The 20,254-nt window shown below is 40.2% G+C and overlaps 5 protein-coding genes across 7 annotated transcripts; 1 reads left to right on the plus strand and 4 right to left on the minus strand.

The window, feature by feature from the left end:
• Positions 1-646: 646 nt before the first annotated feature.
• Positions 647-2,235, plus strand: LOC306970490 (lipocalin-like). The gene is made up of 6 exons (XM_079566474.1): positions 647-807; positions 1,323-1,459; positions 1,529-1,602; positions 1,685-1,798; positions 1,878-1,979; positions 2,072-2,235. The coding sequence occupies exons 1-6, from the start codon at positions 715-717 to the stop codon at positions 2,089-2,091; spliced, it is 540 nt and encodes a 179-aa protein (XP_079422600.1). The 5' UTR covers positions 647-714; the 3' UTR covers positions 2,092-2,235.
• Positions 2,236-4,056: 1,821 nt separating this feature from the next.
• On the minus strand, positions 4,057-9,916 carry LOC306970604 (zinc finger X-chromosomal protein). 3 transcript variants are annotated; one of them, XM_079566606.1, is made up of 7 exons: positions 9,602-9,916; positions 8,291-8,387; positions 7,556-7,867; positions 7,334-7,480; positions 7,109-7,234; positions 6,898-7,038; positions 4,057-6,704 (listed from the first exon to the last, which is right to left on the minus strand). In XM_079566606.1, the coding sequence occupies exons 2-7, from the start codon at positions 8,355-8,357 to the stop codon at positions 5,404-5,406; spliced, it is 2,094 nt and encodes a 697-aa protein (XP_079422732.1). In that variant the 5' UTR covers positions 8,358-8,387; positions 9,602-9,916; the 3' UTR covers positions 4,057-5,403. The 3 variants fall into 3 exon arrangements, with proteins under 3 accessions (XP_079422732.1, XP_079422733.1, XP_079422731.1); XM_079566607.1 differs by having other exon boundaries at positions 7,334-7,483; positions 7,556-7,663; positions 9,602-9,915; XM_079566605.1 differs by having other exon boundaries at positions 4,058-6,704; positions 7,334-7,483; positions 9,602-9,914.
• A 550-nt stretch (positions 9,917-10,466) lies between these two features.
• LOC306969830 (diamine acetyltransferase 1-like) lies at positions 10,467-11,653 on the minus strand. Its single transcript, XM_079565527.1, has 6 exons — positions 11,422-11,653; positions 11,237-11,288; positions 11,081-11,164; positions 10,912-11,013; positions 10,795-10,835; positions 10,467-10,716 (listed from the first exon to the last, which is right to left on the minus strand). Exons 1-6 carry the CDS (start codon positions 11,485-11,487, stop codon positions 10,549-10,551), a joined length of 513 nt encoding a protein of 170 aa, XP_079421653.1. The 5' UTR covers positions 11,488-11,653; the 3' UTR covers positions 10,467-10,548.
• Positions 11,654-12,152: 499 nt separating this feature from the next.
• Positions 12,153-15,363, minus strand: prdx4 (peroxiredoxin 4). Its single transcript, XM_079565523.1, has 7 exons — positions 15,090-15,363; positions 14,514-14,631; positions 14,328-14,444; positions 14,116-14,238; positions 13,314-13,444; positions 13,185-13,219; positions 12,153-12,258 (listed from the first exon to the last, which is right to left on the minus strand). Exons 1-7 carry the CDS (start codon positions 15,280-15,282, stop codon positions 12,208-12,210), a joined length of 768 nt encoding a protein of 255 aa, XP_079421649.1. The 5' UTR covers positions 15,283-15,363; the 3' UTR covers positions 12,153-12,207.
• Positions 15,364-16,612: 1,249 nt separating this feature from the next.
• Positions 16,613-20,162, minus strand: pdha1a (pyruvate dehydrogenase E1 subunit alpha 1a). Its single transcript, XM_079567049.1, has 11 exons — positions 20,100-20,162; positions 19,478-19,546; positions 18,705-18,882; positions 18,450-18,572; positions 18,281-18,372; positions 18,111-18,203; positions 17,853-18,008; positions 17,663-17,734; positions 17,514-17,581; positions 17,065-17,173; positions 16,613-16,969 (listed from the first exon to the last, which is right to left on the minus strand). The coding sequence occupies exons 1-11, from the start codon at positions 20,145-20,147 to the stop codon at positions 16,805-16,807; spliced, it is 1,173 nt and encodes a 390-aa protein (XP_079423175.1). The 5' UTR covers positions 20,148-20,162; the 3' UTR covers positions 16,613-16,804.
• Positions 20,163-20,254: the final 92 nt, after the last annotated feature.

Raw genomic sequence — 20,254 nt, forward strand, 5'->3', positions numbered from 1 at the left:
AAAAAAAGCTGTAAGATGGCCGGTAAAACTTACCCACTTAAAGGGGGCAGATCATGCAAACTTTACTATAGGGAGGGTTTCTACCAAAATATGCATGTTTAAGGGGGGGCTTGTTTAAACAGGAATGGTATTTAAGTCAAAGGATGATTTATCTACTGATTCATTATCTTTATCACTCATGTGGAAAAATACTTAGTAGAACTTGAAGTACAACAGAAATAGTAATATAAGAGGAAATGAAATGCAGCAGAACAGACATAAGCTTAACATAGTTATTATCCCAGACTTTTTATGGTAAATGTCATGATGCACATACTGTACTTGAGTCAGCACTGCTGACAGACGGATTTAATTCTTTACACCACTGAAAGCTCTGGAGTCAGGTCACTGCTCTGTTTATGCCCTTTGAACTGGGGAAATAACTAACAAAATAATGCAAGATAGATTTGCATGCTCCTCAATAATGTCAGTACTGTTTGAGAAAGAGGCTCTTGACTCACTTGTCATTCATTAAGATTTATTGCCTTGTCTAATATGAAGGACAGTAACCCGCTGTCAGATCCAATAGCACTGCCTCTCATGCATAGACATATCCAGCGGCATGCTGAGAGTAGGCGTTTCTGTTTCTGGGCAATATAAAAGGGGCCCTTTCAGAATCCGTTCAACAGAACTTCATCAGATCTGCTCTGTGAGACGGACTGAACTTCTGTCACAATGACCTCCCTGACCACAGCACTGGGACTAAGCCTTTGCTTCATATTGGCATCTGCTCATATCCTGCCGCAATCAGATTTCAACATTCAGGGGGTAAGAAACACATTTATTAAGGCTGTTCTATGCAAAATGAGATGGATACACACATCAGCCCCAGTTAGTCAATGCCTTTGGGTTGAATGTGGATGGATATTGGTATTTGTTGCGTTTACCCTGATGAATTGTCTAAATAGCAGTGTCTATGTAGCTTATGCCTCACAACAACAAGGTCCGATTCCCAGATTGCATGCCCCCTTCCTCTGTGGGGTTTGCATGTTCTCCTCATCCAAACCTAGGCTCAGTATCTGGACATACTGTAGGTCCCTGTTGCAGTTGTCACGGTTGTCTCCCACTGCTTTTGACAGGTTGCCCCTGCTGCACTGAAGGATGGATCAAAAGCATAGGAAATTTCTTTTTGAGTTGAGGCTCACTTTGTTGTTAAAATGATGCAGCAGCTCACAACCATCTACAACATTACCAACTATCACCACATACGCTTAACTAATGTCTCTGGCTCATTAGATTTGGCAGTGATGGTCGTTTGGGAACTGAAGATATTGTTTGTGCAGATGTCGGGGAAATGGTACCTGGCTGGTTTTGCCACTAATGCTCAGTGGTTCCTCAGATACAAAGAAACCATGGGGATGGGAACTTCAATGTTCAAAGCAGTGGATGGGGACCTGGACATGCCCTTTGAAAGTCTCAAGTAAGTGATTATGCACAGTAAATCTAATTTAAAGGCAAAAAGGTCACTGTAATCAAGCTGTGTGTGCAGCCCTGATGGGTCCTGCTTCAGAATGCACAACTTGGCCAGGAAGACAGATGTGCCTGGAAAGTTCAGCTATGTCAGTGAGTGCCACTGTAGTAGAACCCATAACTTACAGACATGACGTACATAAATAGTATACCATTTATGTTTCCTTTGTGTCAGGCCGTGGCAGTCTGAATGACATGTGGATTGTGGATGTTAAGTATGACGAGTACGCTCTGGTTTACACTGTCAAGACCATTGGAAATTCTTCCGATGCGGTCATCAAAGCTTATGGTAAAAATGTGTAGTCATTTGGTGTGCGCCACATTAGAGTTAAACTGTATACAGTGAAAAAGAATTTGTATTTTTAAAGGTCGTGCACCAGAGCTCAGCACAGAGGTGCAGGAGAAGTTCAGGCTGTTTGCCTCAGGGCATGGGGTTCTTCCAGAGAATATGGTCATCTTGCCAAAGAATGGTAGGTTTTTTTTTCTTCTTTCTTGGCCATGTGTATTTCAGTGCCAAAGACAACAGCCCTGAACCTAACAGTGATGAATTCTCTTTCCATAGGAGACTGCCCCCCTGAATAATTGCCTCCTGAACTACAGAAGTACCTGCATTCCTGTAGGTCAAAGCCTTTACCTGAGGGGGCTGTAAAATATTTGATTTATAAGTTATAAAAGAGAAACTTTGTGATGCCAATAAAAGATACTGGGTTAAAATTTGTGACCAGCTTTTATTGCTTTGCAGCGTGAAATCCGAAAAACTGTAACCACATGAAAGTGAACACTGTGGATGTCTGGTCTTTCATCACTTTCTCTCAACAATTTGACAAGAATGGATCTGCTCTTCCTCAATGATATTGGACCTGACAGCCGATTAATGTCTCACTGGACATGATGGGATGAGCACTGAATGACAAGTAAATGTATTTGTACAACACCTTTGTGATATAGTCATCACAAACGAAAGAGGTTAAATTGTATAAATGTGAATTGTACAAATTTGGCCTTTACATCTGACCCATCCTTTAATGCCACTGGCAATTAGTCAGGAACAATGTGCACAGTGCAGCATGGGACCCATCTCCACTTAATGAGGTAGGTTCAGTCAGTCAGACTACGTTGCTGGAGGATTTAGCCGATTAAACCCAGAGGAAACAGACTGGAGGAGAACTGGAAAATTGAAACTGCAAAAAATGACTCATATTCATTTACATTTGGTACCAAAAGCCAATAGTTTTCATGGTTAATGGCTGTAGCGTGAAATTTGGGACTGATATTTGTCCATATTACCTTTTAAAGAAAGAACTTATATGAAATTCTATTGGGGCATACATATGTTATACTGTATATACACAACATTTTTCTTCACGAATGTTGTATACATATAAAATCGGTCATCTGTCACCGTTCATCTGTGTGCAATATGAATAAATGTGATCACTTATGGTCCTCTGCTGCCTTCCATACCCAAACCTGCACATGCACACACCAGGGCAGGAGGAAAAATAAACGAATGGGAAAATATGACAAAATGGTCACAAGGAAAAAAACAAACAAGAAAAAAAACATGGAAATTGAAAGCCTCCACTCTCAAATGCCACCTGGAAATAATGATTAATTACGCTTCATTGGCAAGTATATATAGTATATACAAGTAAAAACTGAGTCTTGCACATACACATTTTTTTTGCGCTCAGAGGATGTTTTTGTTAATAATGGGATGATTAAGCTGTTAGAGAAAACAAAAACAACCTTTTGAATTCACAGCTTCTTTCATTTTCGATGGATAAAAGGTCTAGCTTCGTAGTTCAACTCATAGTTAAGTAGTTGTATAGGCAGGTTTTCTTGGTAGTAGTGGTGGGTATGTATAAATAAACAAAACCATTTCAATAATAAAGATAATAGAGGTTTACATTTTTTCAGAACTGGTCTTAATGAGTCCTCATTTCGGAAAACAAAATAGTATTTCAGTTTTTTGTATTTCTGCCCAGAATGCAAATTTCATAGTCGTTGTAGAATCACCCAACTATGACTGGACTTGGCTAAGCATATAATTTACACAAAGGTTCTTGAACACATCATTCCTCACTTGAAAGAAGAAACTTAAAGAATTCAATCAGAGCTTTAAAGACAATGCCTGTACATACACCATTAGTTATACAACATGGTGTTGGGAATAGGTTTTGACTGGTTAAAAGAACGGAAAATTTAATTTTAGAATAACTGTGAATAAATCAACATTGCAATTGTTATCAATGAAACAAGTAAACATGTCCGGTTTCAGAATCTGTAATGATCCCGCAACACAATAATCTGTTGAATCCTGCTAACTTCCTGGTCATATTAAGCGACTAGGTAGCATCATTCTGGTGCTGCTGTATCCATCACTTATTGCTGTCACATGATTTAGCATCAACATGGCGACCTCCAGCAGCCGCCGCCCTCACGCTTCTGCATAAGACTGATAGCAGGCCTTACTCGTCACAATAAATGGTTTGAACATGTGAAACCAATGAAAAGCAGCTTGGCTAAAACACCATGTCTTTTATTACTTTTAAACAATGCTGTGGTACACCCATAACTACACAGTTAAAAGTCCATTTCAAGTGTTTACATCTACACGCTTTGTACATGTTGTATACAAAACAATAAATTACGTCCCATAGAAGTCTAGTTACACTCAACTATACAACAAGTAAATGGAATAAATAAGAAAAAAAATGGTCACGTGAATAGAACAAAAAGGATAAGCCCACAAGCACCAACTTTTGAAATTGCATTTAAAAATGTCCATTTTCCATTTTTTCCCAGGCAAAAGTACACTGTGATGGAAAACCGGCTTTGTGTTCAATCAAAATACAATGATGATAGTGTAGCAGTCCCACAGAGGCATCTCAGACACTCACACCCAACCCACATGAAGCATCTGCTAAGAGATTTATGTCATGAAAAATGTACATTAAGAAAAATATTCAAACTGAGAACAGATTAGGAGCTGCATTAATTGCTTTTGCCAATTTTTATCTCATTAGGTCATACTTAACGGTCAGTTAGTTTATGGCCATGTCACAAATGTTAAGCAGAGTATGCTTTACTTGCTTGTCAATATGATCCGCTGCTGAGGTTACTTAACCAACCCTCTTCATGTGGGACATTGCCAGACTTCAGTGGTCAGACTAGCGCAATGGGTTGAGCATTAGTGTCTCCAAATCCCATACTGATAAATCTCTACAGCAAGACATCCAGACTCCAGCCCTTTTATTCTCTCAAACTACGTTGTTTTTGTCCGACAGCTGCCTTCAATTCAATGTTTATACAGGCTTCATTAATGTATCGCCACTTCTTCTGCAGAACGATCATAGATGTACTGTACTTTTAGAGGGTCAATGAATCACATGACCCCATTCCACATTTTCAAGATCACAACTTCTGATGGACAGAGCCAGAAATGTGGGCACATGCACATGTCCCTATACCTGACAACTGGTGCTAAAACAATAAAATAAGTTAAGTAGTACTTAATGATGCAAATAGTTTGCAAATCACTTTTTCATTAGAGGCAAATTGATGGACGCAAACATTTTAAAAAGTGTATCTACAAAGACATCTTGCACACTCTGCCATGCAACTGTCACCATGAGGGGACATACCAGTTCTAAGTCCACGTCTACAGAAGGATTTTTTTCCTACTGAGAGTGTAATTTGTATGTACATGTGTATACATTTCAAGACGTATTAGGCAGGGAATGTAAAAGATTGAAAAGAACATGGATATGTGCAGCACAAACACACTACATTGTATACAAGTGAGTGTTTTTTTTTTTTTTTTTTTGAGTCTGGGTGCGAATGTCGTTTTAAACTGTTCAATACTGTGGCACAGTATTTGGCTGGTTAAAGTCACTCTGCCTGGACCACATCTTTGTGGTGACGCATAATATGCTGGTTTTTCTCAGAGGGTCGTCGGAAACCCTTTGAGCAGATCTCGCAGCGATGAGGATAGTCTTTTGTGTGGATGGAAATGACATGCCGTTTGAACCCTGAAGCGTCCCCTGTGCTGTAGTCACAATACTGGCACTGATAAATTCTCCTTTCTTTTTGTCCTTTGCCAATTACCACTGTGACACTGCTGGCGAGGCTGGCTGCGCTAACTCTGGCTGGAGGACCAGCGCCTGTGGACCCGCTCGCAGACTTTTTTGGAGAGACCGCTGAAGTGTTTGCTTCAGTTCGCTTGGCCTCAGTCTTTTCAGGAGAAGCCTGTTGCTCTTTTGTGTGAACAGACAAGATATGGCGACTGAGAACAAAAGGATCTGCATTTTTAAAGTTACAATGACGGCACTGGTGAAGTTTCTTGCTGCGGTGGGAAAGAGAGTGCTTTTTCAGTTCTGACGGCCTGTGGAAGCCTTTCCCACACACTGCACATTTATGTGGATAGTCTTTTGTGTGGACAGAAATTATATGCCGTTTCAAATCACTGGAATTAGAACTCTTGTGATCACAGTGGGCACAATGGTGGGTCTTATTCTCCTCATGAGTTAGTCCATGCTGGATTAGTTCCTCCTCCTCAGCAAAAGTCTGAAAACATCGTTCACACTTGAATGGCATCTCTTTGCTGTGTTTAGTCTTGATGTGAGTCTTAAGATTTGACGAATCAGCCGACTTATAATCGCAGTAGAGACAGGAATAGGGCTTCTCACCAGTGTGAGTTCGCATGTGTTTTTTTAGTTCTGAAGGGTGACGGAAACCCTTACCACACTCCACGCAAATGTGAGGGAAGCTTTTGCTGTGTACTGCCAAAAGGTGGCGATTCAACAGCCCCTGCTCAGCAGTTTCATAGTCACAAAACTTGCATTTGTGAGTTTTACTGGGGGGTGGAGGAGGTGGCTGCTGGTTCTTGGGTTCCCGTTGGTGCTGCAGTCTGTGTGAAAATAACGCCGACTGCTGGTGAAACTCCTTGCCGCACATTTCACACTCAAACGGAGCTTTGCTGCTCAGCGCATGCACCTCCATGTGGTTGTGGAGGCTAGCTTTCTTATTAGTGGTGAAATCACAGTCTGTGCACTGGTACTTCTTCCTTGTGAGAACATCCTGGTGGTGGTTCTTAGTGTGCCGTTTAAGGAACCCACGCGACTTGAATTTCTTTCCACACAGCATACAAGGATAGACAGTAAGTGGTTGACCATAGGGTCCAATAATGATGGCTGGAAACAAAAAAGATAAAAGAAATAAATCATCTTTCACAGGAGTACACACAGTATTAGTGGCAGCTACATTCAATCTACAAAAACGGTCCTCTGAGAATGTTTTTAGGAATAATACCACAGCGGTCTTGTAGCTTTATTCCTAATACTATAGCATGCTAACTGCAAAGAGTGTACTGAATGAGTCCCCCACCTGTCTGCACCTGCCGTGGCTCAGACCTTCTCTTCTTGGTCCGTTGCCGGTTAAGGTCATCGATTCGATCAGACTCATCAATGTGCAGCAGTGCACTTGCTGCCCCGTTCCGATTTTCACAACCATCACCATCATCAACACCTGAAGAAACAGGAATGCTTAGAAACATAAGAGCTTAAGTGTTATTTATGACACATTTTCTTAGGGGTACCATGATTTCCTTGATTAAAACGGGAATCTCCAACAGACATGTAAACCATTTTCTCTCTGAGTGGATGTCCAGAGTCTGCTAATGCCAGGCTCTCATTGTCGCCATCACTGATGTCCACTGATTCACCTGAAAAATCATAATAATACTTTGACAAAAGTATACGATGCACAACAAGGCTTCATAGTCAAAAAAATGGAAACTATTAAGGACAATCATAGCACATACCCATGTCATCCTCTCCAGAATCTGCTTTGAAGATATACACCTTGATTACTTCTTGTCCATCCTCATCCTTCTCCACTTCATGATCCTCCACAGCCCCCTCCACAGTCACTTCTGTCCCATCTTCAGACACCATTTTACCAGCTTCATCTACTAAAAGTATAGGCATAATAGTCATCAGAATCACTCCTAGTTAAAAGAATAGAGACATAAAACTCCACTTACAAGATATCATAAGATAGTCTCCACAACCGTCCTGGTCATCATCTTGCTGCTCTGTGTCCAAGCCATCCTCTGGGATGTCACTCATGGCTACTCCTTCCTCGTCTCCCTCTAGGGCCATCACACAGGTCTCTACAGCAACATCTTCATCTTCATCGCAGTGCACATACTCAGAAACCACATCCTCAACTGCATCCTGGATGACTAGCTCGTCTGAGGCAAACCTGTGAACCGCCATGCCTTCCCCCTCGCCTTCTGATACCAACACAGTCTCTTGAAGCTCCACAACAAACTGCCCGCCGGCACCACCCTCATCTGCAAGAAGCAGGGTTACCCAGTTAGCCAGTTAACAAGTCAATATGTAGCAATGTTACATTGTTATGACTTTGTTACAACAATAATTTGTTGTTATTTTCGGTTAAAAAAAACATAATGACAAATGTATTTTGTACAAACGATATACAAAATATCATACAAGTTATCTGGCCAACAAAAGAATCCTGCTTCTTGAAATACCCCAAAATGAATAATTAAAAAAAAAGCTAAAATATACACAGATGAGAAGGAAACAAGGAAACACAAGCATATTTTAAATGAAGACACTATTTTGGAAAGCTCTTTTGGTCTACAGATGTAACAAATATTGACATATTTTATTTTTCCCATTTATTTGCCCCCTCTGCACCGGCACACTTTAGTCTAACACATTAGTCGAACACACTTTAATGTATGCGTTACCCGATCCGTGTAGTATTATTTTAGGCTCTCTGGAATGTATAGAAAGCCTGGTGTCATCCTCATCCATTGTCCTCGCACTGCATTTGTTACTGGAGAGCTGGAAGCAAATCATGGAGACAAACTTAATTTTCTCAAAAACATGAAAAAAATAAATAAGCCACAGAATATTTGATATTAAAATAAAAACATTGTAAGAAAACCGAGGAGGAGACCCCAGACAGAACAGCCCCTGCACTAAGGCAGGAATGAATGGGGTTCTCAATAAAATGAACTCTGCAGTTCAGTATCAGACAGCATCCAGAGAGAACTTGGTGTTTCTGTCCCCACAATAAAAGAGAGGTCAGTGATGCTGTGTGACAGGACATGAAAGTAACTTGTCAGACCTTTATTTGATTATATCCTTATGAAATAGGAATACAGGCAAACTGGTGGTTTCTGTGAGCTGTGGCATCAAATCAAACACACGGAAAGATGGTGCAGATGTAAACAAGAGGTGGATAATGCACCTTGTGTCCATTGATTCTCTGCGCGCACCATCCCCCACATACAGGTGAAAAAGACGACCCTAAGTGATGCTGACGAAATCCTGGATGATAAAGTGCTTAAAAAGGATAGTATGAGCTGCTAAAGGATCTGTGAACTCATCAGGCGCAGTAACACCGGTGTTAGCTTTGTTTATTACCCACAAAGCTTGCGGTCTTTTATCGCACAGCATCCCTACCAACTGCACAGTTTCTGCAAAAATACAGCAGGAAAAAACAACACTGGTGAGATCTATTTGCCGGACCAAATACAGACTGCCAATTAAACAGACGTGTAGGAGTGCATTACTGGTCTGTAAATGTGTATCAGTAGCATTGCCAGGGGAGGAGGGCTAAACACCTCACACATTCTTCACAGCTTCTTTCAGAGCAGCGGGCGCCATTTTGTTAGCCTGCCGTCCAACGAGAGCTAATTTAACAATGACTGAATTGCGCATCTTCTCCAGAGGGAAAGATACGCTGTAGTAGTGTTATTACTGATCGTATGGCTTAGCAACCGCCATATAACATCCATGCATTGAGAGGGCAGTTTAAAGCATGCATTAAACGTGCTGTAACGCTGCCGAGCGAGCTAGCCGGATAGGCCTATGTCGTCAATTATGGCCTGTGTCGAGGCCCGGGCCTGAGATGAAAAGGCCCAACCCTCTGCGGCCTTTCAAAGAGAATAAAGACCAAAACTCTACATGCCTACAAAAGCAAGGCAATATTGACGAGCATGCATACGCTTCACTCTGTACGGGCCTCGAAATAGCAAATGTGGGCAGCGTACCAGGTTTCTGCTGCAGGGATGGCCTCTCTCCCTCGTCCTTCCCCAGGCCGCTGCTTTCCCCAGACTCGGGCACGATTCAGACGGGATTTTGTGTTATTTGGGCGGGCCGCACACGACCAGAGAAGGAGGGGTTATGGGTTTCTTCTGGAGGTCTGCTCTAAGCGTCTGTAGCCAGGTCTGGTCCTGCTACAGCCCCCCGCTCCTCCAGCGCCAAGGCCGCCGTCAGCACAACACGTCACAGCCGAGCAGCGGTAGGAAAACGCGGAAGAACTGCTGGAAATTACTGCGTGACCACCATAGGACATGTTACAGGCCTTACACAAAGACTCAGAGGGAGTCAGATCACCCAAGGCCATCCACATGATTTGTGTTCAGACGAAGCTGCAAAATATGTTTCTCGATGTCTTTGACTGACCTCATGACCTCAGAGTTACTGAAACATGTGACTAAATGTCCCAGAAATCACAGGCCTATCTGGAAATCCCAGTACGTCATTTTCTTACTTGATAAAAGGTTTGATCACGTTAGGGTTCTCTGAGGTGGGCAATTGGCACAGGGAGCAAAGCCTATATAAAATCACCCATGGATCCTTAAGAGTTTAATCAATTATCACAAGTGTGGCTTTGTTTAGTAGAACATTTTATTGATGTTTTAGAAAAAGCTTTTTGTGCTCAAACAAAAAACAAGTAAACATGTCAACATGTATTATAGTTTATTGAGTCACAAAATGTAAAAAAAAAAGAAAAGAAAATACAAAGTTAATAAATCAGTTTTGTATAAATAAGCATCTAGTTAGTTATGTAAGAGAATTGTATTTTTTTAAAATTTATATATATCAATATATATATGCAATATCTCTAGCTACATTACATAAGTAGGTAATCAAAGTAAAATCATAGAAAGTTTGATCATTTATCCTAAATTTCTGGTGAAAGACATGCTACATTTCACTTTGCAGTCATTTTCATTAGGTCCTCCTTGTCTATTGCAAAAAGACGCCAGCCCTCCTCAGAGGACAGGTCAGCTGCTCCCCTGCGCTTGTAAAACTCAATGGACTTTGTATTGTTTTCTGCAACAATAAAGTGCATGCTGCTACTGCGGGTTTTTACTGCAATCTGGAACAAGAGAAATGCACTGAAACTGGAGATTCTGTGAATTGAAAGTAATGAATTCACAACGGCATTAATATTTACCTCACTGAGCACCTTCAGGATCTTTGATCCAATACCATAACCTGGATGAAATAGTAAAAGTCTTTAAAAAGTACATTAAAACATATTATATTTTTCCAATGTAAAACTGAAACATACCTCGATAATCTTCCATGACATAAAAGTCCTCCAAATACAGCAGCTTTCCAATCCAAGGGTCATAGGTGAAGTAGTACATGGCAAATGCTATCACATTGTATCCTGCAAAAAGCAAAGCTTTGTTTACACTTTGTTTAATGGATGTAAATTTATATGCATTTCTACTCACCTTCAGGGCTTTGTTGTTCCTGTGGCACTTCGGCAACCTGGCAGTGGTAAAATGGATGATCTCCAAAGCCATCATCAAGTAGGTCTGTAGGTTATGACATACATATTTGAGTATAACAACTGACTTAGGAATAGCTGATAAGATAACAAGAAATACCTTTTTCAGTCAGCTTGACCTGCTCTTCCATTTCCTCAAATTTAGCAAGTTCCTAAAATTTGACACAAAAGAGGTAGTAACAACTTTGTTCATGTGATTAAGACAGAAACTACTAAGATCAGCATAAATATTTGAAACTACTCTTTAAAAAGAAAAACTGTGTAACTTTATAGAAATAAACTTACTTTTATGAGTCGTAAGATATCAGTCACATCCTTGGGTTCGGCTTTCCTTAATATATAATTGGCCATTTTCTTCTTTTTCCCCTTTTCCCTTTACTTACTAGTCCTCTGAATGTGAATAATAGTAAAATTTGTTTCTTCATTCGCTCCTCAGGAGTTTACCCCCCGACAAAAAAGAGAAAACTTTCATATAAAGGAAAGCGATGGCTATTTCACAAAGAATGAGATTCAGTTCCTTCCTCACTAGCTTTATACAGAACAGTGATGGGGGATGTGGTCTACAATCCTAATATGGTAACAACACATTCCGGATATGGTTGTCATTTCCTGTTGAACATGTCATTGGTGCCTGTTGTTTTTCAAGGTAACCATTAACTAGGCCGAGAACATATACAAGTAAATGAGTAATTACACGACGTTCAGTACATGACATTTAGGTCAAATTTCTGTGTTTTATGAGACTGATGTAAAGACTGACCTATACTAATCTGAACTCTGTTCGACAGAATAGTAAGTGAGGAATACTAAACATATTTCTGCTTGTTTGAGGCAGTCATTTACTATTGACCCTTGACTGGATATGACTGTTGACAGGTGGATATCGGCCTTCACAAATATGAGTATGGTCTCGAAAAAGATATTTTTATGAAAAGTTTATTAAAAACAAACACTCACTCTTCTTGACAGAAAATGTTGCCAACAGTTGTAACTTCTCATGAACCAAACAAACAGGCTTTAAAGACAAACATTTTATTGGACCTTTGTAGTAAATGTTGGACTAAGGGCAGTTCAGTTAGTCTTATGAAAGTATTTAAGTTTGCCTGAAGGGTCTGGAATGATCTGTGAAGAAAAACAAACAAACCTGTCAATACTGTATTTTGATTATTATTGTATGCCAGATACAGTGTGAAGGAAAGGGTGTGGCCAACGGGAAGAGGGGAGCTTGAATTTCAAAACCAATACATCGTGTCCACAGGAAGTGGCAGCAGTGCTCAATGAATGGAAGAACAATTCAAATTATTATTAATAGCAAGGAACACTTAACCTTCCTCCATACACTAAATCAGTGGTTCACAACCTATTTTCTTGCAGCTCCCCTGCACATGTTGGGAGTCCCCCTCATCTAAAACGGTGGCCCAACAAATGCATAAACATGACTTAAGGCCAATATGAGTTTATGTCAGACAAAAGGAAATAGGCGTTTTGTGCACCTGCAGTCATATTGTGAGGATTTGTACCATTTAATTAGCCTAAGTAGTATCTCTTATGACCCGACCCTCTGTTCAGTGGTCAATCTTCCTCCCACTTGGGAACCACTGCCCTAAATAATGTTGTGAATAACAATGAAAAGTTAGGTCAATACCCTAAACATGGCACAGTTCTCTCAGTTATACTGCATGTAATTTAATTCTCTTGGTGTCATCTCCTTGTTTTGCCTCATAAATCACAGATATTACTAAATATCCTTATGTTTTTATCACAGTTGTTTTACTGTACTGCACTGATCCATTGGTACAGTAGATATTGTCATCAATGAAATGTATTTTACATTCACTTATAATCCTTTCGATAGTTATTGCGTCTTTATAGATTTAAGGCCTTTAAATTGACAGAAGTTACATGTTGTAGGGGAGCTTTCTCCTCACCAACTGCAGCCTCTTGAAACTGTTCGCGATTCACTCAAGATTCATTTGTGAAATAGTTTTCACAGGGGGAAAAACAGCCCCTGGATATTGGCCCATATGATAAAGCTAGTAGATACTCACTGTGTCGCTGCCAGGCTTCCATCCAGCTGGGCACACTGAAAGATAATACAAACAAATATTTACATAATCTACAATGTTCTAGGGTCGTTGTTATTGCTCTTAATACTATGGGGGTTATTTGGACTCTACCTTCTCCATGTTTATCAGTATACTGGAAGGCCTGGACCAAGCGGAGAGTCTCGTCTACAGATCGTCCCACTGGGAGATCATTCATCGTTATTTGGCGTAGAATTCCTTTGTCGTCAATGATGAAAAGTCCCCTGGATAATGCAAAGCATTGACAATTGAATTTGTGATCAAACATGTTTGACAGAAGGTGGCCCGTTTGTGGTTACCAACTGGGATTGTCCTCTCCCACAACTCAAATCATTCCAAACATTCAAGCAACAGAGCCTCTTTTTTATCTTTCAAGAGCACAGTGCTTCAGAGCAAGTGTAGTCCAATTTTATACAGAATAATCTTCGTTCTTTGTGCATGCCCACTGCCCAGCTAAAATCCAGGTTACTTGATCACAAAAATGCCTGTAGTAGTGTAGTAAGAAAAACAGAAAAAAAAACTCTGATACAGAAGGTTGTTGGTTCACATAATGACAGGCTTTTTCAGGGATTTTAACAAAAGAACAGATGCAGTGAGTGTGCGCCATCTATGTTATGTCTCAAAGCAAATCTCAAAATAGCAGCTGTAGTAGTCTAGTTGTATTGTAAGTACACCAAAATTGCGTCCAGGTGTTAATTTAGTCTTGAGTCGCAGCGACAGAGCACACTGCCATTGTGGGTCAACCTGATCAGCATGTATTTTGAGGTAGAGGAAACTGGGGCACCCGGAAGAACCCTAGCTGGTTGCCTTTAGCAAGCAAGCAGGAGTACAGATACTTTATTATAAAATTACTCAAAAAGTCATGTAACTGAATACAACCCGCCTCTGCCTATACCTTAGTGTGTGTCCCTGATCTTCTAGGTAGACGCCATAGTCTTTGGAGATTTGGTGAGTGAGATCAGACAACAGAGGGATCTTCATTTCTCCAAGACCCCCTTGCTTCCGTGGTGTGTTTATCCTACAAAGACAATGATAGAATGCTAAATAGCCAATACACTGAAAAGCTGCAAATGTAAGGTTTACATGAGTTTTGGTTCCTTGTCTCACCAGGCCAGATGGGTGAATTGGGAGTCTACAGAACAGGCAACCACCTCGGTGTTGATGGCTTGAAATTCGTGCACACGATCACTGAATGCAATGATCTCAGTGGGACATACAAAGGTGCTGCAAAAGAATCAGCACATAATGATTTTTTCCAAATAAATCAAATACTGCACCAGTGGGGCCACTCACAAGTCCAATGGGTAGAAGAAGAAGACAAGATATTTGCCTTTGTAGTCCGACAACTTCAGCTCTTTGAATTCCCCATTGATTACAGCTGTTCCTTCCCAGTTTGGTGCAGGCTTGGAAACTAAAAAATGCAATGTTGTATTGTCCAGTAAAACTATTTCACATTGGCATTGGTAACATTTAAGTATGCAATACAGGTCATTCATTCAAAAAATATTCATGCCACTCTCTCTCTCACACCTCCTTCTTTACGACAGGTCTGTCTGCTCTTCAGTTCAGTGAATCTCGTGTTACTTTGTGTTGGACTTGTGCCACGCAAAGTCATCAGTTGTCAAAGGGGGCGGACACACATCACCATGATTTTTTTTTTTTTTTTTAGGAGTGACGTGTCCTTTCATTTAATTTACAAATAATATGGCCCCAAAACAAGCAATTTATATGAACTCAGCGTCCACTAGGAATAACGTCATTGTGTGCAGAGTTTAATTTGAACCATGCAAAATATAAAGAAAACAGAAGGAATACAGATTTTGAGAGGCAACCAAAGTTTACCCGATGCTCAGGTATTATTAAACTCACTCTTTGCTTTGCTGAGGTGCAGGGAATGATCGGACACAGGCACACGGAAAGCCTCCCCGGGATAGACGTGTCCTCCCGCGTAGTTGTGGCATTGGCCATTCTCCGCTGCAGAACTACCTCTGGTGATGAAGAGAAAAGTGCACAAAACACACAAAAGCTCCGTCTTCAGGTTTGCTTGCAGCAAAAGCTCCATTGCAGCGTTACTGAGAGCACGTAGCCACTGGCACACTGGCACCACTGATTTGAAGTGCTTCTTCCTAGGTTTTCTCTTCCTCTCCAATGCTTTCAGCGTCTGGGTAGCGCTACTGCCATCTTGTGGATGACAGGCGATTTCTACTAATTATTACCAACTTTATTATTATAACTTTATTTTTTACTGTGCTGTATAGATTACCAGTGTACCAGTCATTCTTAAAATACAAATCAAGGTCAAAACCTGGGTCCAATCAGGTCTAAAATTGGGCTAAACTATGATTAAAGTGGTTCAGAACTAACCCAAAAGAAGACACAAATATAAGTAAAATATACAAGTAAAAAAGATCTCAAAAGGTATCACGGTCCGTTCAGCTATAACAACTTGAGAACAACTAATTTGAGCCTGTCAAAGACGAATTTCTGTCGCCTTCGGGGACAGACAATAAAGTTCTTATCTTATCTAGTTCTAGGTCTATGCAGAAGACATTATAGCTCAGCAGCAGAAAAAAAATATTTAAGTCGTTTTGACGCACAATCCAGAATGTTGGGGCTGAAAGGAGAATGTAGTGCACATACCCTCTATTGTCCACTGCGCTTGATCTGTAAGAAATCTAAGACACATTAAACACAGATAAAAAGAGGAGTCGAGTCCCGATACCTTTAGAGAGTCTTTTATTACAGTGCTACAAATAAAACAATTACTTTGGAGTCATTCTTTGTTAAGCTTTCTTCCCTTTATGTAACAGTCATTTCAAGCGACTTTGTACAATCACTACAGCATTTTCATGTTAACTTGTAACACTGTTTTTTTCCTTCCTTTAACCTGGCTATTTAACCTTTCCTCATCCTTTAAAGGGGTAGGGGGATAATGTAAAAGTTGCAAAGGAAAAAACACAATATTTGATTAGGGTTGTAATCAAGTTGTAGAAATGGCACAGCTATTGATGAATAATTGATGTATCATTACTTGGAGACAATGCTACTGCATTAAGTCCAAGTAATGAAACAACATCGATATATATCTGTACACTGAACAAAGACAAGGAACCAAAATCATAAAAGCCAGTCAGATTTCTGACAATATATTTTACAGTACCCAGACCAGCATTGACCCTGTGTGGATGTTCTTACAAGGAGTGTAAATAAAAGGCATAATGAGTATACAAATGAGTAATACTTTGTAATTAAGAGCACAAAGCTGCATTTCTGTCAGAAGGTTTTAGACATTTACTTTACTTTAATTTAATTTATTTACTCAATACCATCAGCAAGAAGGTGATTTGCTTAAATATATATATATATACACAACAATCGGATTAGTAGTTATTAGAAACTTTAACAAAAAATAAAAACAAGGTCTGAAGATAGACATTACCCATTTCCGTGTGTTATATGGAGAATAAAACAATAGTCTTAAGTCCCAAGCAATAGGCACAAGATACTGCAACAGCTTGTGCGTTTTTTCAGCGTGGACTAGTTACAAAGACTCAATAAAGGTAGTGTGTGGAAACGAGCACATTTTAGCTGACAGATTTGAGTTTGGACCAGGGGTTGGTACCGCGCACCTCGAGTGCTGCGTCGTTGTGATAGATGTGATTGCACAGTTCTTCCAGAGGAGGTTCAGGGTCTGTTGTAGCAAACAGTGCAGCATCTTCAATTTCTTTTCTAACTGCAACATCAATTTCCTGTAGACAAAAGCAGAATGTTGTAATCAAATCAAACAAAACCCAATCATAATACAGGAGTATAATGTAAAAAAAAAAAAAAACAGTGACAAAACCTTAAGCTCCTCAATGCTGGCCATATTGTTGCTCAGCATACGGTCCTTCAGCAAAGAAATAGGGTCACTCTTGCTGCGGACTTCCTGGATCTCTTCACGTGTACGATAACTAAACAAAAATGCAAAAATTGTACATGATTCATTGTTCAAGCTGTAACTGTAAATCATAAAAATGTTGCACCATGTAGCTATATGTAACGCAAAAACAAGTAATATTGCAATTGAATGGTGATACACTACCCTAAAACAGACTGGATGTTAACACAGAAGGGTTCAGAAAAACAAATAAAAAAAAAACAGAGGTATGCGTGTAACTAAGAGGACAAACAAATTGTATGAAGTAACCTGGAATGACACTACATGAAGCTGATGTCTGTGAAGTGGTTCTTTATAATCTGACAGAGCAGGAGAAAATTGAATAATTGCCTTCATGGTCATTTTATTATTACCTGACGCCAGGATCACTCATGCTGTGTCCATGGTAACGGTATGTCTGGAGTTCCATAAGGATAGGACCCTAATAATAAGTGCATTGGACACATAAAACCACCATAAAATTAAACATGTACTTAAAATGTACTTCAGCAACAAAACTCACCTTTCCAGACCGACAGTGATCAGCTGCAAACCGTGTTGCTTCCCGAACACATAATACATCCATGCCATCAACCTTAAAGCAACATGCAGAACATAGTCATTGTATTGAACAAAATGTATCAGTTCATTCAAAGGTAAGTGTATTTTGAATTAAACTGAATTATTATGCAATCTTGCAGTGGAATTGTTACCCTGAGACCAGGAATGAACTCTCCTCTCTTAAAGTAGTCTGTGCTGGCAGCTGCCCGCTCCACCGAGGTTCCCATACCATATCGGTTGTTCTCACAGATAAAAATTAAAGGAAGTTTCCAAAGAGCTGCCATGTTGTAGGTTTCAAAGATCTGACCCTGTGGGATGTATAAAATATTATGGCACATATTCACAACAGACACAGTCACAGTTTAAATGAATACAATCAAAATCATTTCAAATAAAATAATGTGCCATACCTGGTTGGCAGCTCCATCACCATAGAGGCAGACACAGAGCTGATTATTGGCTTGATACTTGCAGGCCAAAGCCACACCAGCCCCCAAAGGAACCTATACAGAATACAGGTGCATAGAATTACTTGAAAACAAATGTAATCTAGTGCAGTGCTTTAGTGATTTATGAATACCTGTGCGCCAACAATTCCATTCCCTCCATAGAAATGTTTACAGTACATGTGCATGGAACCACCTTTACCCTTCGCAATTCCTCCTCTTCTTCCTATAAAACAGAACACGAAAGAAGACTAAGAATCATCACAAAAATATCCATCATCCAGTTATTTTGTACAAGCATACCAGTAAGTTCAGCCATGATCTCCTTCACAGTCCCCCCTCGAGTGAAGGTGTAGCCGTGGGCCCGATATGCAGTAATCAGGTGGTCAGACAAATTAATGGAGGCTTCAATACCAACTGCACAAGCTTCCTGGAGAGACAATTTTAAAGGGAGAACTTTACACAGAATATCACCATTACCGAAAGTCTATGTCAATTAATAACGACAAAACACACCTATGAATAGTATGGCTAATGTTCCACATAATGAATGATCACTTGCCTGGCCATCATACAGGTGGCAGAAGCCTCTGATGATCTTCTGCTTGTAAAGCTGATCTGCCTTCAGCTCCATGCGCCTCATCGTCTGCATGGTGCGGTAATATTCCAGGCCCTCATCTCGGGTCATCACCACTTGAGTGGCAGGGGCCTCATCCAGCTTGAATGTGTCACACTTCTACAAAAAAAATATGATTCAGACTCCTAAAGGCTCTCCAGTCGCTATGTCCAATCATTAAAAGAATCATTCAAACACGGAATAAAACACTTGTCCATCTGCGCATAGAGTTCCCCACGGGTCGAGCATTGACCGGTCTCCATTCCTATTTGCAATGAAGTTATTAAACAAAACTCCAGAACTGGGGACTGTCCTACTTTGGACTGTTTTAAAAACAAATTATGGGACATTGAGCAGAGGCTGATTTTTGATACTATGTTTTAATATCCAAGAACCCAGCCGAACCCTTAACAACTACTACTACTACTAAACAAAGAAAATGAAGTAACCAACTGTGATTTTTATTTTCTATTCTGTACAGCTGGTCTGTCAGAGAAGGTTTTAAAGAATGTAGGTTATGATTTTAAGATAATTTAAACTGAGGTTGATGGGCCGTGGTTTGTTCTTTGGATGTTGTCAATGTATGGATCTGTCTGCTGTGGTCGTTGTGGTCTTTGTGTATTTCCACTCGCTGTAAATGAATTTCCCCACGGGGACAATAAATGTCTACTACTACAACGTAAAAGTTGAAGTATTTAAAATAACGTATACTCGCCTTAATTTCAAATGATGCCTCAGGGGTAAAGTCAGCATAGGTGCGGGCTGACATAACCACTGCAGCGACCTGGAACATAAGAAATGCGTATAAGGCAAAGCAGGGATAAAATAACAGTCATGTTTTACTGAAACAATAATTACAGTAGAGTCAGAAGCACAAACAATTCACATCTTTATATATCTACACACATGAATCCACATGCGACATACCTTTCATACCTGCAGTGTACTCAGAATTACAGTCTCTGAGTAATAGGGTCATGTCACATCTCTGTCCTTAAATATATAGGCTAATTATAACACTTGATGTTGAAAATATTGGCATGAGAGTTTGCATTCTCGTAGCCTTGTACCAAGTGCAAACATTGTACATTACTGTTTCTACCAGCAGCAAATGACTGGAATGCTATTTTACTAATGCTGCAAAAATATTGATCAGTGTTTTTTACAAATATGCAAAAACAATGTCACTTAGGTGGAAATGTAGCTGTTAGCCAAACAAGCTACCATCGGCCTGCCAAGGTCAGAATACAACAGGACTTTTTTGAAGAAGCTTAGTCTTTTTTCGTGTACACCTATAAAAAGATATGACAACTCATTTTGTTCATTCCGTCACTTACATTTCTTTGAGCGCAGGCTCTGAGCACATTGGAGATATTGGTCAGCATCTTTAGCTTGTCTAGCCCTGCTTCACTCCCGTCCTTTACCAACACCGCCTGGCACTTCCGGTTCAGCCTTTTTTCAAGTGACAGCAGGATCTCTATCGCCCCCTCCT

Source organism: Gobius niger (genome assembly GCF_951799975.1).
Source record: "Gobius niger genome assembly, chromosome: 11".
NCBI lineage: Eukaryota > Metazoa > Chordata > Actinopteri > Gobiiformes > Gobiidae > Gobius > Gobius niger.

Bases quoted from the DNA above. Each gene is read 5' to 3' on its own strand.
- pdha1a (XM_079567049.1), bottom strand. From the start codon at position 20,147: ATGCTGACCAATATCTCCAATGTGCTCAGAGCCTGCGCTCAAAGAAAT. The intron at 18,373-18,449 runs GTATGCTTGTAC...TCTGTTTTATAG, and splicing joins GATCATGGCTGAACTTACTG to GAAGAAGAGGAGGAATTGCG. The intron at 17,582-17,662 runs GTGAGTTTTGTT...ACTTATTATTAG, and splicing joins ATCACTGTCGGTCTGGAAAG to GGTCCTATCCTTATGGAACT.
- LOC306970490 (XM_079566474.1), top strand. From the start codon at position 715: ATGACCTCCCTGACCACAGCACTGGGACTAAGCCTTTGCTTCATATTG. The intron at 1,460-1,528 runs GTAAGTGATTAT...CTGTGTGTGCAG, and splicing joins ATGCCCTTTGAAAGTCTCAA to CCCTGATGGGTCCTGCTTCA. The intron at 1,980-2,071 runs GTAGGTTTTTTT...CTCTTTCCATAG, and splicing joins GGTCATCTTGCCAAAGAATG to GAGACTGCCCCCCTGAATAA.
- LOC306969830 (XM_079565527.1), bottom strand. From the start codon at position 11,487: ATGGCCAATTATATATTAAGGAAAGCCGAACCCAAGGATGTGACTGAT. The intron at 11,165-11,236 runs GTATTTCTTGTT...CATAACCTACAG, and splicing joins GGTCAAGCTGACTGAAAAAG to ACCTACTTGATGATGGCTTT. The intron at 11,014-11,080 runs GTGAGTAGAAAT...TGCTTTTTGCAG, and splicing joins GGAACAACAAAGCCCTGAAG to GATACAATGTGATAGCATTT.
- LOC306970604 (XM_079566605.1), bottom strand. From the start codon at position 8,357: ATGGATGAGGATGACACCAGGCTTTCTATACATTCCAGAGAGCCTAAA. The intron at 7,868-8,290 runs GTAACGCATACA...TGCTTCTTGCAG, and splicing joins AATAATACTACACGGATCGG to ATGAGGGTGGTGCCGGCGGG. The intron at 6,705-6,897 runs GTGGGGGACTCA...TTTTGTTTCCAG, and splicing joins GCCACGGCAGGTGCAGACAG to CCATCATTATTGGACCCTAT.
- prdx4 (XM_079565523.1), bottom strand. From the start codon at position 15,282: ATGGAGCTTTTGCTGCAAGCAAACCTGAAGACGGAGCTTTTGTGTGTT. The intron at 14,632-15,089 runs GTGAGTTTAATA...TGCATTTTTTAG, and splicing joins GCACCTCAGCAAAGCAAAGA to TTTCCAAGCCTGCACCAAAC. The intron at 13,220-13,313 runs GTAGAGTCCAAA...ATTATCTTTCAG, and splicing joins TACTGATAAACATGGAGAAG to TGTGCCCAGCTGGATGGAAG.